At 54.0% G+C, this 15,333-nt stretch overlaps 5 protein-coding genes and 1 pseudogene across 6 annotated transcripts; 3 read left to right on the forward strand and 3 right to left on the reverse strand.

Annotated features, from left to right (window-relative positions):
• Nucleotides 1-142: 142 nt before the first annotated feature.
• On the reverse strand, nucleotides 143-669 carry MSY001_1321 (uncharacterized protein; the record flags this gene model as incomplete). The annotated part of the gene is made up of 4 exons (XM_018883122.1): nucleotides 143-319; nucleotides 345-445; nucleotides 474-555; nucleotides 583-669. The coding sequence occupies 4 exons, from the start codon at nucleotides 667-669 to the stop codon at nucleotides 143-145; spliced, it is 447 nt and encodes a 148-aa protein (XP_018739912.1).
• Nucleotides 670-920: 251 nt separating this feature from the next.
• Nucleotides 921-3,807, forward strand: MSY001_1322 (uncharacterized protein; the record flags this gene model as incomplete). The annotated part of the gene is made up of 2 exons (XM_018883123.1): nucleotides 921-1,178; nucleotides 1,204-3,807. 2 exons carry the CDS (start codon nucleotides 921-923, stop codon nucleotides 3,805-3,807), a joined length of 2,862 nt encoding a protein of 953 aa, XP_018739913.1.
• A 4-nt stretch (nucleotides 3,808-3,811) lies between these two features.
• On the reverse strand, nucleotides 3,812-5,932 carry MSY001_1323 (uncharacterized protein; the record flags this gene model as incomplete). Its single annotated transcript, XM_018883124.1, has 2 exons — nucleotides 3,812-5,863; nucleotides 5,888-5,932. 2 exons carry the CDS (start codon nucleotides 5,930-5,932, stop codon nucleotides 3,812-3,814), a joined length of 2,097 nt encoding a protein of 698 aa, XP_018739914.1.
• A 699-nt stretch (nucleotides 5,933-6,631) lies between these two features.
• Nucleotides 6,632-9,733, forward strand: MSY001_1324 (uncharacterized protein; the record flags this gene model as incomplete). The annotated part of the gene is made up of 5 exons (XM_018883125.1): nucleotides 6,632-7,366; nucleotides 7,490-7,704; nucleotides 7,812-7,890; nucleotides 7,982-9,449; nucleotides 9,609-9,733. 5 exons carry the CDS (start codon nucleotides 6,632-6,634, stop codon nucleotides 9,731-9,733), a joined length of 2,622 nt encoding a protein of 873 aa, XP_018739915.1.
• A 322-nt stretch (nucleotides 9,734-10,055) lies between these two features.
• MSY001_1325 lies at nucleotides 10,056-11,353 on the forward strand (annotated as a pseudogene). The gene is made up of 2 exons: nucleotides 10,056-10,659; nucleotides 10,683-11,353. Coding segments are annotated over exons 1-2 (1,275 nt in total).
• A 2,522-nt stretch (nucleotides 11,354-13,875) lies between these two features.
• On the reverse strand, nucleotides 13,876-15,324 carry QRI1 (UDP-N-acetylglucosamine pyrophosphorylase-like protein; the record flags this gene model as incomplete). Its single annotated transcript, XM_018883126.1, has 1 exon — nucleotides 13,876-15,324. One exon carries the CDS (start codon nucleotides 15,322-15,324, stop codon nucleotides 13,876-13,878), a length of 1,449 nt encoding a protein of 482 aa, XP_018739916.1.
• Nucleotides 15,325-15,333: the final 9 nt, after the last annotated feature.

A 15,333-nucleotide genomic window follows, 5' to 3' on the forward strand; every position in this document is an offset into this window, starting at 1 on the left:
GGTGCCCAGTCCTTCGAGCCGTGTGGACATGCTCTCCGAGTTCGCAGTGGACGAGGCGCGTGGCATCGTCTGTCTGGCGAGTGTGCGGGGGGCTGTGTGGATCGCGGACTATGGAGGCAATATAGATACCATGTAGATACGGCTAGGCCTCGATCTTGTGCAAGTTGCGGTGGGGCTGTGGGTCTGCTTTGCCGACGCGCTCCAGCAGTTTCTTGACGAGCTCGCTGCGCTTCTTTTCAAACGCCTGCTCGATCTCCCGCAGGCGGTCCTTTGTGTCACGGTCGATCTTGTCCTGGCTCGACGATTGGGTGCCCTCATACTGCGGTCAGTGCATTGCCACCTACCTTCTTCTTGAATTCTTCCAGCTCTTTCTGCTTCTGTGCCTGAATGTCGGCAATCTCCTTCTCGGCCTCCGACTGCGCCTCCTTCAGCTTCTGGGAGCGGTCTGTGGTCAGTCGGGCGCGCGCACGTACAGGATCGCGCCTGCTCAACAATCTTAGAGGCCTCCTTCTCCGCTTCCAGCAGCGTTTGAATACCCTGTGACTTTTGCGCCACCTGAGGTCAGCGCTAGCGCGCACGCACCATGCTGCTCGGACAAGGGACAGGCAGTGGGCGCGCTGGGGCGTGAGCGGCCCGCGCACGTGTGATTACATAACATTCTCTCGCCATGCTCGCGGCGCCGGCGTCCTTTCTGTGCGCGACGATGGCGACGGTCGATCCGATCCAGGCCCTCTGTGGGGTGCTGGCGCAGGCGACCGGTGGCGCTTATGTGGTGGATCTTCGCATGCCAGATGGCATCCACCGTCTTGCCGAGGTCGTCGACCTCCTCTTTGGGAAGCGCATCGTCGCTGCAGAAGTACGCGAGCGAGGTAGGTGTACGCCGACTTACCACAGCCACTCTGCATGTGCCGGCGGCACTGATGGTGCTACTTGCTGACCCCACCGGTGCACATGCTAAGCTCGCGTGTGAGTGCTTTGCCTCGGTGTACCCCCGTGTGTTTCTTCACGTGTCTCAGGACCTTTCGCCCATGAGCCGCCATCTCTGGCAGATTGTGTGTGCGATCAAGGAGCGCATTACCTTCACTATCGACAATGGTGCTCTGGGCGCACGTATTGGCGCGGCCAAGGCATGCCAGCGCTGGATTCAGGTGCAAAGCACGCCTGACGGTGACCCACGCGTACGTACCGCCTGCCTGACTCCAGCTCCAAAACCGTGCCGAGATCAACTTAAATGTGATTCCACGCGAACATCCGTTCCTCCAGGCGCCTGAACTCGAGGCTGAGGGTGACCAAGTTTTCACGAAACTGATTACGCTGCTGTTCACCAGCTCGGCGCCCAGCCTCGTCATGGCCGTCACCCAAGTGCTCACGCGTCTGGCACGCTTGCGCACTAAGCTCAATAAAGTGGTCATCGAGTCATTTACGAGCTGGACACCACAAAGTCTCGATTCGCTAGCACCAGTGCACATCCGCAGTGCCGAAAACACCATTCGCCTCGCCATGGTACACTTTTTGCAGCATGGCTCAGTGGAACCGCAAACGACGCAGTTGACGCAGGCCCTCGAGAGGCAGAAGCAGCGTATGGATACTGCGGCTCGCGAGGCATACATGGCCCAGAAAGAGGGGCAGGGCCGCAAGCGCGACTCGCTCAAGGACTCGGATCAAGCGATGGCCAAGCGCGCGCGTGCTGCGACGCCTAACGATCCGAGGCAGCCTCAGGGCATGACTGCCGCAGATCTCGCGCGCTTGCCGCTCAACAGTGTCGTGGACGCCATCATTGCTGGGCTGCAAAGCGTGCCCGAGGCGCGGCTCAAGACGGCCATTGCTGAGTTTGTGCGTGCATCGGCGCCGGTCGCGCCACAAGAACCTGTGGATCCACTCAAGATGGATGTGGGTGACGACGATATCGCGCCGGTTGAGCCGGCTGCGCCCACAGCTGAGGACAGCACCCCGCTCAAGAGCTTGGAACACTTTGAGCTGCCGTCACCCGTGCCACTGGAGCAGCGCGAGGCGCAGGCCTTGATTGTCGATGCTGTATCGCGCATTTGCGAAACAGGCAGCCAGCTAGTACCAGCACAGGCGCTTGAGCGTGCGTCGGAAGGCCACGCAGCGCTCTGGATCAAGCTTGCTGTGCGTCTCGCGACGCGCGGTCTCGATACGACGGTGCAGGCGGTGCCGGCACCGGCACTCCCTGAGCTGCAAGCGCAGGCCGACAAAGTGCGCGGCTTGTTACTGGACTTTGTATCGCAGGACTTTTGCGAGCGCCGCGGTATTGCACAGCAGTGGCTCGCCGAGGAGTGGGCCTGCGATCGCATGCGCCAGAAGCACGGTATGGAAAGCAGCGCCTACCACACTTGGCTGGACCGCATCCTCGATACACAGCTGAGCACGCCGCAAGTGGACGATGTGGCGCTTGGCTCGTTCCTGCGCGAGCTGCCTGAGATTCCGCTTGTGGTGCTGGATCGCCTGTATGAGCTGTGTCTGGAGCGCTCCACGATTGGCGAAGGCTTTTCCCTGCTGCGTGACGTCAGCACGGCCAGGCCGCCGCTGCGTGTGCCGGTGTGCCACAAAGTGCTGCAGCTGACACGGCACAGTGAGCGGCTGGTGCGTGGCAAGGCCATTGTAACCGCCCGCACATGGGTCCTCCAGCGCGGCCCGCTGGCCGAGCCTGTGCTTGACTTTGCGCGCGAGTCGCTGCACCTCCTGGTGGAGGAGGCGAAGGCCCATGACTCGGCCTTGGCCAAGGCGCCTGCATCGACTGAGGCAGAAGAGGCGGAGGAGACAGCAGCGGACCCTCTGGGTCTGAATGAGCAGGATGTGCTGCGTCTCATTGAGCTTGCACTTGTCTTAAGTGTGAAGCAGCCGAGTTTCTTTGCCGAGGTCGTGCGCATATACCCACTTGTGCCTGCGCCTGTGCAGGCAGCCATGCAGAAGCACGTCACGCCGGTGGCCCGCTCCGTGGGTCCGAACAGCACAGCGCTTCTGGACGTGCTGCGCTACTACCCAGATGGCGCGGATACGCTGGTGGTCGCTATTTTGCGGATTCTCACCGAGAAAAGCCACACGCGCGCCTTGGCGGAGCTGGTGCAACACCTGTGTGCACACCGCGGGCTCGATGTGGAGTTTTTGCTGCCGCTGGTGGCGCACCTCGACCGCGAGGCTATGCTCGAGGCGCTGCCCAAGGTTGTGTCGGTGCTCAGCGACCCGACGGAGGAGCACAAAATCGAGGTGCATCACCTCTTCCAGACGCTCATTGCGCCTGCGATCCAGGCGACCGGTGCGCAGGGCGGTGGCGAACAACCGACTACGACGGCAACGCTGACGCCAGTCGACCTGCTGGTCCTGCTACATGTGCACGAGAAAGAGATTGGGCTCAAACCTGCATTAGTCGCAGTGCAGATTTGCTTTTCGATGGGCGAGGTGTTCCGCAGCGATGTGCTGACGGCCGTGCTAAACCGCCTTGTGGAGGAGGAACCTGTGCCTGTACTGTTCATGCGAACGGCGATCATGGCAACCAAGTCGTTCCGTACGCTCGGCTCGTACGTGTCGACATCGCTACTCTCGCGCCTCGTGCAGAAGGAAATTTGGAAGGAACCGCGGCTATGGGACGGATTCGCGCTGTGTGCAAGTCTCACAGCGCCCACATCGTTTGGCGCCATGTTGCAGCTTCCGCTGCCCCAGCTCGAACAGCTGATCCGCAAACAACCCACGCTGCGTGATCCTCTACGAGACTATTTGATTTACAAGGCGGGTGGTCCAGCACGGCACGGCCCTCTTTTGAATATGCTCGATAGTATCGCCACATAGCCCATTACTGGAACACAAGCGGCGGCAGTACCCAGCCCATCGCCTGGCCCCAACCCTGCTCGGTGAGACCACGGGCAATTTGCTCCACATCCTTGTCACCGCGGCCGCTCAAGCTCACGATGACGTGCTGATCCGGCTGCATCGTTTTGGCCAGCTCCACGGCATGGTACACGGCATGACTCGATTCGAGTGCAGGGATAATGCCCTCCCGCTCCACGAGCCACTTGAAGCCAGTGAGCGCCTGGGTATCGGTCGCCACAACATACTCCGCGCGGCCGCTGTCCTTCAAAAAGGCATGCTCGGGGCCCACACCTGGGTAGTCCAGACCCGCACTCACTGAGTGCGTCGACTTGATCTGCCCGTCCTTGTCCTGCAGCAAGTATGTCTTAACGCCATGCAGCACACCGGGTGTACCCAGTGTGAGCGTTGCAGAATTGTCGGCCGTCTCGATGCCCTGGCCGCCAGCCTCAACACCCACGAGGCGCACCTTCGGCTCGTCAATGAACCCATAGAACATGCCGATAGCATTGCTGCCACCACCAACACACGCCACAACCGCATCAGGTAGGCACTTGGCCTGTTCCTGCAGCTGTTCCTTCGCTTCACGTCCTATTACCGACTGCAAGTCACGCACCATCGTCGGGAATGGATGCGGGCCAATCGCCGAGCCCACCAAGTAGTGTGTGTTGTGGATGTTCGTGACCCAGTCACGGTTCGCCTCGTTGATCGCATCCTTGAGCGTCTTGCTTCCGCTCTCGACAGCAATTAGCTTGGCACCAAGCATGCGAATACGGAAAGCATTGAGCGCTTGCCGCTTCACATCTTCAGCGCCCATGTACACCACACACTCCAGACCAAATTTGGCGCACGCTGTCGCCGTCGCCACACCATGCTGACCCGCACCTGTCTCGGCAATGATGCGCGTCTTTCCAAGTCGCTTGGCAATGAGCGCCTGCCCAATGGCATTGTTGATCTTATGACTACCCGTGTGGTTCAGATCCTCACGCTTGAGCCAAATTTGGGCGCCACCCGCCATTTCTGTGAGGCGTTCTGCCAGGTAAAGCTCACTTGGGCGGCCAATGTAGTTGAACTGCTCTTGAAACTCCTTCCAGAAGCTTGGATCATTGCGCACCTGGTTGTACGCGAGCTCCAACTCTTTGTGACACTGTACGAGCGCCTCTGGAATGTACTGTCCTCCAAACGCACCAAAGCGGGCCGCATCAGAGATCGAGCTCGCTGGCACACTCTTGCCATCCATGGACTTGGGCTTGGGCAGCGGTGTCGCACGCGGAAGAAAGCCTTCGGCAGCACCAGTGATTTGCTCACAAAACGCCCGCGCCGCTTGAGCACGCGACTCGGTGGATGGTGGTGCCTCCTTGAGGCACTGGACCAGCTTGCTGCCAATCACGACACCCTCCGACAGTGCACCCACCTCAACAAAGTGGTCCCTCGTGGATACACCAAAGCCTACGGCCAAGGGTGCATCGGTGGCCGTACGGATCATGGAGATAAACTCGCCCAGTGTCGATGACACAGTTTCTGAAGCACCTGTGGTACCCAGCTTGGACACGACGTAAATAAAGGCATCTGCCAGAGTCGACAGGTACCGGATGCGTGCCGCGTCCGTCGTAGGTGCAATCAAAGGCACAAAGGCCATCTTCTCCTGGCGACACACCCGGAGGAAATCAGTCGCCTCCTCCGGTGGCAAGTCAACGACAATGAACCCATTGGCACCGGCCAGGCGTGCATCATGGATCGCACGCGCCTCTCCGTACGCCATAAGGGGGTTATAGTAGCCCATCAGCACGACGGGAGCCTGAAGGCCCTTTGCACGCGCGGCTTTGATATACTCAAGGCACTGTGTGTAGTCAATTCCCTGGCTAAGAGCCACATTGTTGCTCATTTGGATCGCAGGGCCATCTGCCTGGGGGTCGGAAAACGGCACGCCCAGCTCAATCACGTCGGCACCGCCGGCTTCGAGCGCCAACATCACGTCCACCGTGTCCTCTTCGGACGGAAATCCCGCCGTAACAAAGGCAACGAAGACGGCTTGATTCTAAAGTAAGCATGGCGCTCGTACCTTCTCGTTCTTCTGCGTAAATGTCGCCTTCAGCTGCTCCGCCATGATAGCGGAATCAAGTGTAGCGCGCCACACCTCCGCCTGACTCAGAAGCTTAGTCATCCGATACTTGCCGGCGCACGTCCACTACGAATGGAGCTCGTCGTCGCGGGGGACCAGATTCGGCGTACGTGCTTCGAAGCGTTGACTCGCAGCGCTGACCCATGCTCTCTCTTGCCTGTATCGACTCCATGATCAATGCTGGATCAGTGTATATCGTGGCGAGTCGAGCACGCACGCCGCGGCCACACCTCAGGTGCATCTCTCGGCGGTCAATGCGTCAGGGTCGGCCTATGGACTCTTTATTTTCAACAAACACTTTTTCGAGCATATCCAACTCATCGATACTGAACTCTTTGAATGTCTCATCCATTTAAAACCCCTTCTGGGTATTGTGCGTTCAAGAGGCCATATCCGCAAGTGTAGCATTGCTACGGGGCCACCTAGGCATACAGAACGATTGGCAATGACCCTTCATTATGATCATGGCGTGCGCAAGCATCATAATCTTACATATGAGGAGAGACCCTGCCTGTTTCCTGCGGTGGAGGCGGACTCACCTTCTCGAATCATTGTGGATCCTCACCAAGCGAAAGAATGGACCGACTACTTTCTCAGCACAGGCAAGACTGGTGAATGTTCGCTCCATGCATCTCCAACGCAATGTGCATTACGCTGTAGGATCGACGGGCCTCTTGATGGTACATGTACGTATACCCTGCTAACACAGTGCGTTCGTCCATCCAGAGCGAGGTCAAGGCGCACATCGGCGAAATGATTGAGTATCAGGTGGTGTCAGAGACCACAGTGTACTTTTCTCTTTGGGAGTTTCGTGCGGTGATCCAAACAGCAGAGCTGCTTGGATCCACAGTGCAGCTCGAGTTCGCCCAAGGAGGTGATCCTCTCTTTCTGCGTTTGGAGCCCAATGAAACGTTGCGTGCCGAATTCATCCTTGCTACAACCGGCGAGCCGCATATTCAACCCGCCGCCCGCAAACGTCCGGCAGGAAGGGAGACACGTCGCTCCTCCACAAGAATGGCACCAGTTGGCTCAGTTCCACGGACTGAGCTACCACAGGAGGTGCCCCTACAAAGGACGGAAGAGCTAAATCCACCCACACCGCTTCCACAGGCGCATGCGCAGTCGCAAGTGGCATCGGTACCGACGCAGCCTGTGAAATATGATCCAGATGACTCAGAAGAAGACTTACTCCCTGTTCGAGTAGTTCGTCCCAAAACTGAGCCTTTGGTTCTATCGGACGTCGCGCCTGCGCCCTCGCCTCAGGCCACGGTCGCACCTACGCCGGCGGAAGCGAGCGGAAGCCGCGATGAGCACCCATCCACTCTTTTTCAGGAATCTCTAGACCATTCACCACCATTGCCTGATTCAGACAGCGAAGAAATACCCGCCACGCAAAGCACGCAACCAACCAAGAAACGAGTACGTGTTGCACTGCCATTCTAACATTACAGTTTGAGCCCTTGTTCTTGTAGCCAGATACCTCCACATCGTAACCTGACACAGCACGTGAATAACTCGTTCGCGTGTTTGGACCATCGACAGCGTGTTGCGATCCATTGCTTCGCTGCCCCCATAAGCAGCAGCATGCCTCCGCAGCCTGAGCAACGGCAATGGGTACCTCCAGGGACTTTTCCTGGTCCGTATACCAATGATGTGCCATTACCTGCGCATCTCCCACGTATGCAAACGGATCCCAATCTGTATTCGCCGCAGCGCAGCGTACCGACCCCACCTCGTACGGAGCCTATGCCGAACCCGTATGTGACAAACATGGACTCCTCCTCTGCTACATCTGACTATAAAAATGTATATGCACTGCCGCATAGTATGCCAAATCTAGTAAGGCCAATTGACCAACGACAAGGCACTTTTATGCAAAGTCAGGCATGGATGGCGGCTTCGTCGCCTCCCAAGCAACATGGCCGGTCACAAAGCGTGGATATGTGCGTGAATCAAACACCGAAGCGTGTAGAAGGCGTGGCGACCCATCGTACATTACGGAAGGGCGCTGATTCTCCTGCTTCTGCTAACCAGTCTCCTCGTCCATCGGCCCAATACCCTGCAGGTCGAAGCTTGCAAGCACAGCGTCTCAGCAAACCTTCTGTGGAAAGCCTAGGGGAACCTTTGCGGTCTCGCAAGCGTGAATCTATTGGAGGAACACCACGTTCTATTAAAAGTATGATTGATGGCCTCGTCCACTCAGTCAATGATGCATTTGGCGGAGCGCCCAAGCGACCAGAAATATCAATTCCTTACGACCCAGTGCATCTTACTCATGTTGGTGTGGATGCATCAACGGGCGAATTTATCGGCTTGCCTCGCCAGTGGCAGATTTTGTTACAGCATTCGGGTATCACCCGTCAAGAGCAGGAGCAAAACCCTCAAGCAGTGATGGATATTGTTGCTTTCTACCAGGATGCAGCTCAAGAGCAGCCGCCGGGTGGTGAGAATGACAATGTATGGACAAAGTTTCCGTCAATGATGGAGGATTCTCAGGGGAGTGAGGAATGGGCAGCACAGTCAGGCGCACCGCTACAACCCCTACAGCCTCTACCATCCTCCAATGGTGTTCGACCCACTGACTCGGAAAAATCGCTACCAGCGTTGCCACCGCCTATGCCCGATGCCCAGGCATCTTCGCCGCCGCGCCAGCCAACGTTCAGACCTCCTGAACTCCTCCAATCTGGCAAAGGGTTGGCCACAGAAGCCACTGTAAATGAGCTTGTTCCTCAGCCGTACACGTCAAATCCAAGCCCCGGAAAGGCAGAAATGATTGTACGAAGCCATTCCCAGCGAGAGAAGGAACGCACTATAAAGGAAAAGGAATTGCGGCCGCCACTAGGTACCAATGAAGTTCCACGCAGGCGCTCTCAACGCTCCAAGATCTCTGATGCGAAAGTCATGGAGCGCTTGCGTGCTGTCTGTATGCCAGGCGATCCGTCCAAAATGTTCACGAACTTGAACAAGATTGGACAAGGCGCATCAGGGGGCGTGTTTACCGCACGCAGTCTAGGATCGAACCAGCTGGTGGCTATCAAACAAATGGTTTTGCAGCAACAGCCCAAAAAAGACCTTATTGTCAACGAAATTGAAGTTATGAAGCAATCACGACATCCCAACATTGTCAATTTCTTGAGCGCCTATATGACTAACGGCGAACTTTGGGTTGTTATGGAATATATGGAAGGCGGGCCTCTCACAGACATTGTGCTATACAGCATTCTCAGTGAAGGACAAATTGCCGCCATTGCTCGAGAAGTTCTTACCGGTTTGCGCCATCTCCACAGCCAAGGGGTCATCCATCGTGACATCAAGAGCGATAATGTGTTGATGAGCATGCGTGGCGAAGTTAAACTGACTGATTTTGGGTTCTGTGCACAGTTAGGACCTAGTCAAACTAAGCGCGTCACAATGGTAGGGACACCCTACTGGATGGCGCCTGAAGTGGTGACCCGGAAGGAATACGGCCCTCGCGTGGATATCTGGAGCTTGGGCATTTTATGTATTGAAATGATCGAAGGAGAGCCACCTTATCTAAATGAGAATCCATTGCGGGCTCTGTACTTGATTGCAACGAATGGGACTCCAAAACTTCACAATCCGGAGAAGCTGTCACCTTTGATGAATGATTTTCTTAACATTTGCCTTGATGTTGATGCAGATAAGCGACCAGATGCGATATGCCTTCTTGATCATCCATTCCTGGATCAAGCAGACAGCCTTACTTCCCTGATTCCATATATTCAGGCAGCGCAAGAGCAGCGCTCTTCCCATAACCCTACGTAAATAATCATGCTTCGCGACTTTTGGCTTTAAGCCGTGCGCCTCCACATTGCCATAATTCATACATGGACCAGATTGGAAATTCGTATACAACGACACGCTTCGATATAATAGTATTTTATCAACTTCGCTTTTGAAGGGGCAAGTAATGTTATTGTTTTCAAAAAATCAAATACAAAATGATCTACCTACATTCAAAACTTCATATGAGCCGTCTTCCCTGCGTAAGCACGTTTTAAAGTCACTTAAGTCTAGGCTTTTGATACTTGATCATAAAGACCTTGTAATTGTCTATTTCTCTATTTTCTTGATTGTGTGCATGAGCATGTACTTCTATATGCCATCTTCATTGTATGTTTATGTTGTAATTGTCTGTTTCACATCCCCTGCCCTGCTCGCAGCCAATATTTGGAACTTTAGGAAGAGGCCCAAAAGATTTCCACTTTGGACAAGACGCAATTTATTGACGGGAGCTGTCACCATTTTCATGACACTTTGCTTAATTAATGATGTCTTCTATACGACATCTGCACCGGCACATTGGCAAAATCCTATTAATCACAAATACTATATTGCCTCGTTACTACACAATTCGGAATCTATCTTTCCCCACTATAAACATTCACTTGTTCAGTTGGTCAGAGAGCTTGGTCCAGAAAATGTTTTCGTTTCCATATACGAAAATGACTCAACAGATAACACTCCAATGATTCTTAGAACATTGAATAAGACGCTGAGGCAAATGGGGGTACAAACACATATTGTCACTGCAAAGCAGCCAGAAGAGATTTTGAAATATGGGCGCATTGAGCGGTTGTCTTTGTACAGAAATCTAGCAATGCAACCATTAAACTCTGTGGCACATGGTGGTATACATGGTCAGCCCTTTGATAAAGTAATTTGGATCAATGATGTTCTCTTCGAGTCAGGTATGTCTTTCGCACTAAATTAGCCACCGTACATGCTCTACTTGATACAGTGGGCGGTGAATTCGACCAGGCCTGTGTAATGGATTTCTGCTGGCTCGGATTTTATGATACGTACGTTTGGGGAACTCACAATAGCTGGGTCATGCGCGACGCAGATGGTCGGACAACACGACCCTTCTGGCCCTATTTTAAGGCAAAAATTGATCAAGATGCCGTACGAGCAGGACTCCCCGTGCCTGTCAACGCTTGTTGGAATGGTATTACAGCTTTTGATGCTCGCTGGTTTAGCAACTCCAGTAATTCACGAGATCCTTACCTTTTCCCTTCTTTAAACGCTGCAAAAACTTTTCCGTCCCCCCCTCTCGTGGTAAACGACGGCACCGACCAGGCAGCGACACTGCCCCTAACTTTCCGGCCTAGTTCTCAATGTTTCTCTTCTGAGTCATTGTTAAGCAGTTTGGATATGCATCGTATTGCTGCGCCTCATCGACCACGCATTTATGTGAACCCTAATCTGATTGTCACGTATGACAAGCCGAACTACTTTCTTTATGGACGAATGATGAAATGGTCTGTGGTGGGGCCCTGGCGCTATTTCTGGCAATATTGGATTGAACACCGGATTTTCGGGTTCGCTCTGCATGTCCTTGGACGTATTGATCCCTGTACCGATGTGTTCATGCCAAAATGGGTGCCTCGGATACCTTTCCTAAAGCATCGGTCAACTACTGACACACGACATCCATAGTGGGTTGACCTGCAGTTTGTGTAACATGTAGCACGTGATTGGACTTGCGTTAGGATCACCGTTATGGCAACGCGGGGCGACAACGAGGGCATGGTGCCTGAGTTCGAAATGCCCCCGGCACTTGGACCCGGGATGCCTTTACTGGCCTTTGATAAGCAACCTCAGTTTGATGTTGACGCTTTTTTGTGTTCGCGAGCGGTTGGTCAAGATGCACCATCGATCCTTAAGGAATTGCGTGCGTACAAACAGACCTTGCAGGATAATCTGGTTCAAATGATAAAAGAAAAGTATCGGGACTTCGTATCATTGTCAGAAATGATAAAGTCTGAGTCGAAGCCTTTTGAAAAACTCACAGATCAAGTATCTTGGATACAAGTCCAGGATGTTTTGGGTGAAATGCGATCTCGAATGGCACACGCTCAAATCGACGTGGAAACATTAATTGAAGAGCAACGTCATGATAATGAAAAGCGGCGTGTTTTAGAACTACTTCTAGAATTGGAGCGAGCTGTGCTGCGTCTGGAAGTGCTTGTGGGCATCAGGCCAGACACGTATGAACCATTGCTCAATAGGGCAACGTTATGTCAATGGGCTAAAATCGACGATGAGGATGGCAATGTACGATTGGAGGCACCTGATTATTCTGATGATCCTGTATATGCATGCACGCTCTACCAGCGCGTTTACCATGAGCATCAATCCTACACATGGATCCAAATGTTATTGAGTCGGCCATGGCCCATCCTGGCAAAGCCATTTTTGATGAATATCAAGCCACGTCTTGGACGTATTTATGAAGAATTGTGTAAAGATACCTTGTCCTTGTTTTCCGATTTGGAGGAGGACATGATTGCGACCCTGACGTCGTCAGCTGGGCTCTCAGATGATCGGATGTCGCAGTTCAAACTTGTGCTGGACATTAGTATTGAGCTCGGTGAAGCATGCGCTACAGAGGTACTTCACCGAATACGGTCCAGCTTCATTTCTCCACTGATTCAAGCATGCTTCGACGCGCCAGATCCAATTCATGAAGAACTAGACGAGAGTGTCTACAGTAACACTACAGAACTAGCACAGATACGTGCTTTGACCCATTTGAATGACTGGGAGTCCATATCTCCTGTTACCAAAAATCCTTTGCGACTGCTTTACAATGCGCTTCTCTGCGCCGCAGATCGGTTATCTTTTGTATGCCAGGTGGCTGAGCGCGTGGGCGGGGAATTACTGGACATTTTTAATGATATTTTATGGACGGAAATGGTTACTTCTTTGATGGAGCGACATGGGTCACACCTGTTCTTTGTGGGCAAGCCGAATGAGTTCCATAAGAACTATGTTTTGACACAGGAGTGGCTAAAACGAATGTACAATAAGGCCCCTTCGAAACGCGCTGCACAAGCTTTCAAAAAAAATGAAGCAACGCTGACACTCGAGCGCCGCTGGCAACTATCGGCATTCTTTCATATGCGGACCCGAGACATGGTCGGTGTCTTGGATCACGCACTTCGGTTCCCCAAGGACCGAGCAAGTGATTTTTTTCACCCTGCCTTTGCGCACTTGTTACATGCCTATGTCGAACCATGGACTACTACGAGACATGTTCCATCGCTTCGCGCTCGTGAATGGCGCTTGACATTGCATGTTCTAAGTCGTTACCGCACATGGCTGTCCCAGCAATTGCCAGTAAAGCCTACAGAGGAAAGTGATTCGATGCCTCCTACACAAAATGCGACAGTTGGCATGGGATTGCCAGAAGAAGAGCTGAGAATGCTGAATTCGGCGTGTGGGCTTCTTGTGGATGTGCCATTGTTTGAGAACCGGGTGCGTGCAGTGGCGGATAGCATTATTTTCCCCAAGCTGCTTGCCACGATCTCCGAGCGAGATGATGAAGGGGCTGATGCGCTTCGTGGGGCACTAAAAAATGCCATGGAGGAATCCCTTGGAGCTTGGACCGTTGCAGAGCCCGCTGTCACGGACCTGCTCCTCTCTGTTTTAAAGCGCCGCTGTGCTGAGCCCCTTCGACACGTGCGTGCAGCCAATTCCCAGTACCGGCCTTTCTCACATGCGACTAAGGAGAACATTTCGCCAAGCACTTTCATCTCATGCATTGTTCAACCCCTGGAGCAATTATTAGGAACATCGTCTGACACGCCATTCCGCTGCCTTCCACGGGTAATAACTCAAACAATCGTGCAACAAGCCTTGGACAGTACATTTTTGCGGTATGCATCGGCAGTGGATACTGTGACGCGCAATTTGGAGTCACTACGCCGTCTGAAGCGTGGAACTATGGGCTTGTCATCAGAGGAAATTGGAGCGGATGACCATGTGTATTCGCAATTGCAAGCTGATGTGGGAGCGCTGGAAACATCGGTGCAAAGTCTGACTCGGTCCTCTGGCATCGAGATAGATCTCGGTTCTAGTGCGTGGCAGTCTCTACGGAAGGCTGTGGAACGGAACCCATAGGTTTAGAGCGACTCAATGTTCTCTGTCTTAGTGAAAGAGTGGCCCTGCACATTGGAAAGGCCCTCGCCGCTGTAAGTCACTCTGGGGCTAAGCTCGACATCGGCATTCGGAGCCACAGTGGCACCCGCCTTTTCGAGCCAGCGACGATGTTGGGCCAGCAAGTCGCGGCGTGACGTCTCCGGGTTGTCGGAGCTCGTACCGCTGGCGTTCTTAAGTGGACTAAATTCCTCCTTGCGTTCCACCTCGTGGATGGCGAGGTCTGTGCAGAAGGGAAAAACATCAAAGATGAACAGCTCCATCTTAATACCGTTGGGCGACTCGGGCTTCACTCGCTGGCCTGTGGTCAGGTCAACGCATGGAATCTTCTTGCGTGCAATGTGGTACGCCATCTTTTCTTCGAAGGTCGGGACCTGGTTCACGAGAAAGTCGGTCGTGTAGAAATGGTTGGCAATGTTGGCAGCACGCATCTTCAATTCGCCGTCCTCATCGCGAGCCTCGCTCAGGTCCTGCGGGATTTCAGAGTACTCCACCACGCTGAACTTGCCGTCCTTGCAAGCCACCACACCCACAGACTCGGCAGGGTCCGTCTTCTTCACAACCTTAACGCCAGCAGCGACATTCTTCTCCAGGCACACGCCAATGAACACAGGGTCGCCCACTTTCACAAGGCAATTGTCGACGCCATAGGCGTGCAAGTACTTAATGTCTCGCTTCTGCAGGTCTTCAAGCACAGACGGCTGGCCCGGGCCGGTCGGGGCGCGCAGGGCCGCATACAGCCCGCCGTTACCGTCAGGCGCAGTAGCGATTTTGCCCTTGTCATCCAAGAGGATTTTGCCGTCATTGGAGATACACGGCAGAGTACCTTGCTCAAAGAAGATTACATTGCTGGGGTCCAAACCGAAGAAGTTGTGTTCGCGGAAGAAGGTTTCGGTCGGCTCCCGCGTCGGACCCGAGGTCATAATGTACCAAGGGATAACGACCTTATCTTCGCCACTGAAGCGCGTACCGAGAACTTGCAACTGCTGAATACGCTCAGCCTGGAGTTGGAACAGGCTCTTGCCGCTGGGAAGCTGGATGTTGAAGCAGCCCTTTGGCGCTGACGAGCCCAGCCGAGTGCCCTGACCACCAGCCATAAGAAGAACACCTACCTGCCCTTTCGCAATGGCACGCAAACCCATTTGACGGTACTTCTCGGCTTCACCCTCCTTGTTTACCGTAGAGACTAAGCTCGACGAAGGAGGAGGCTCGATTTTGACGTCGCGAGCTTCCCGCGCCGCTTGATCCGCTTCCAGTGCCTGCTTCAAAGTCGCATTCAAGCGGACAGGATCGATTGCGCGGAGCTGCCTCTCAAAATCGCTTTTCTGAGAATCAGAGAGCTCGTCCCAGTACGTGAATACGTGGGACTGACCAGCCTCGTCGTACTTCGCACGCAAATCAGCCATGTTGGACATCGTGGCACC

This window comes from Malassezia sympodialis, genomic scaffold (assembly GCF_000349305.1).
Source record: "Malassezia sympodialis ATCC 42132 genomic scaffold, msy_sf_5, whole genome shotgun sequence".
NCBI classification, from domain to species: domain Eukaryota; kingdom Fungi; phylum Basidiomycota; class Malasseziomycetes; order Malasseziales; family Malasseziaceae; genus Malassezia; species Malassezia sympodialis.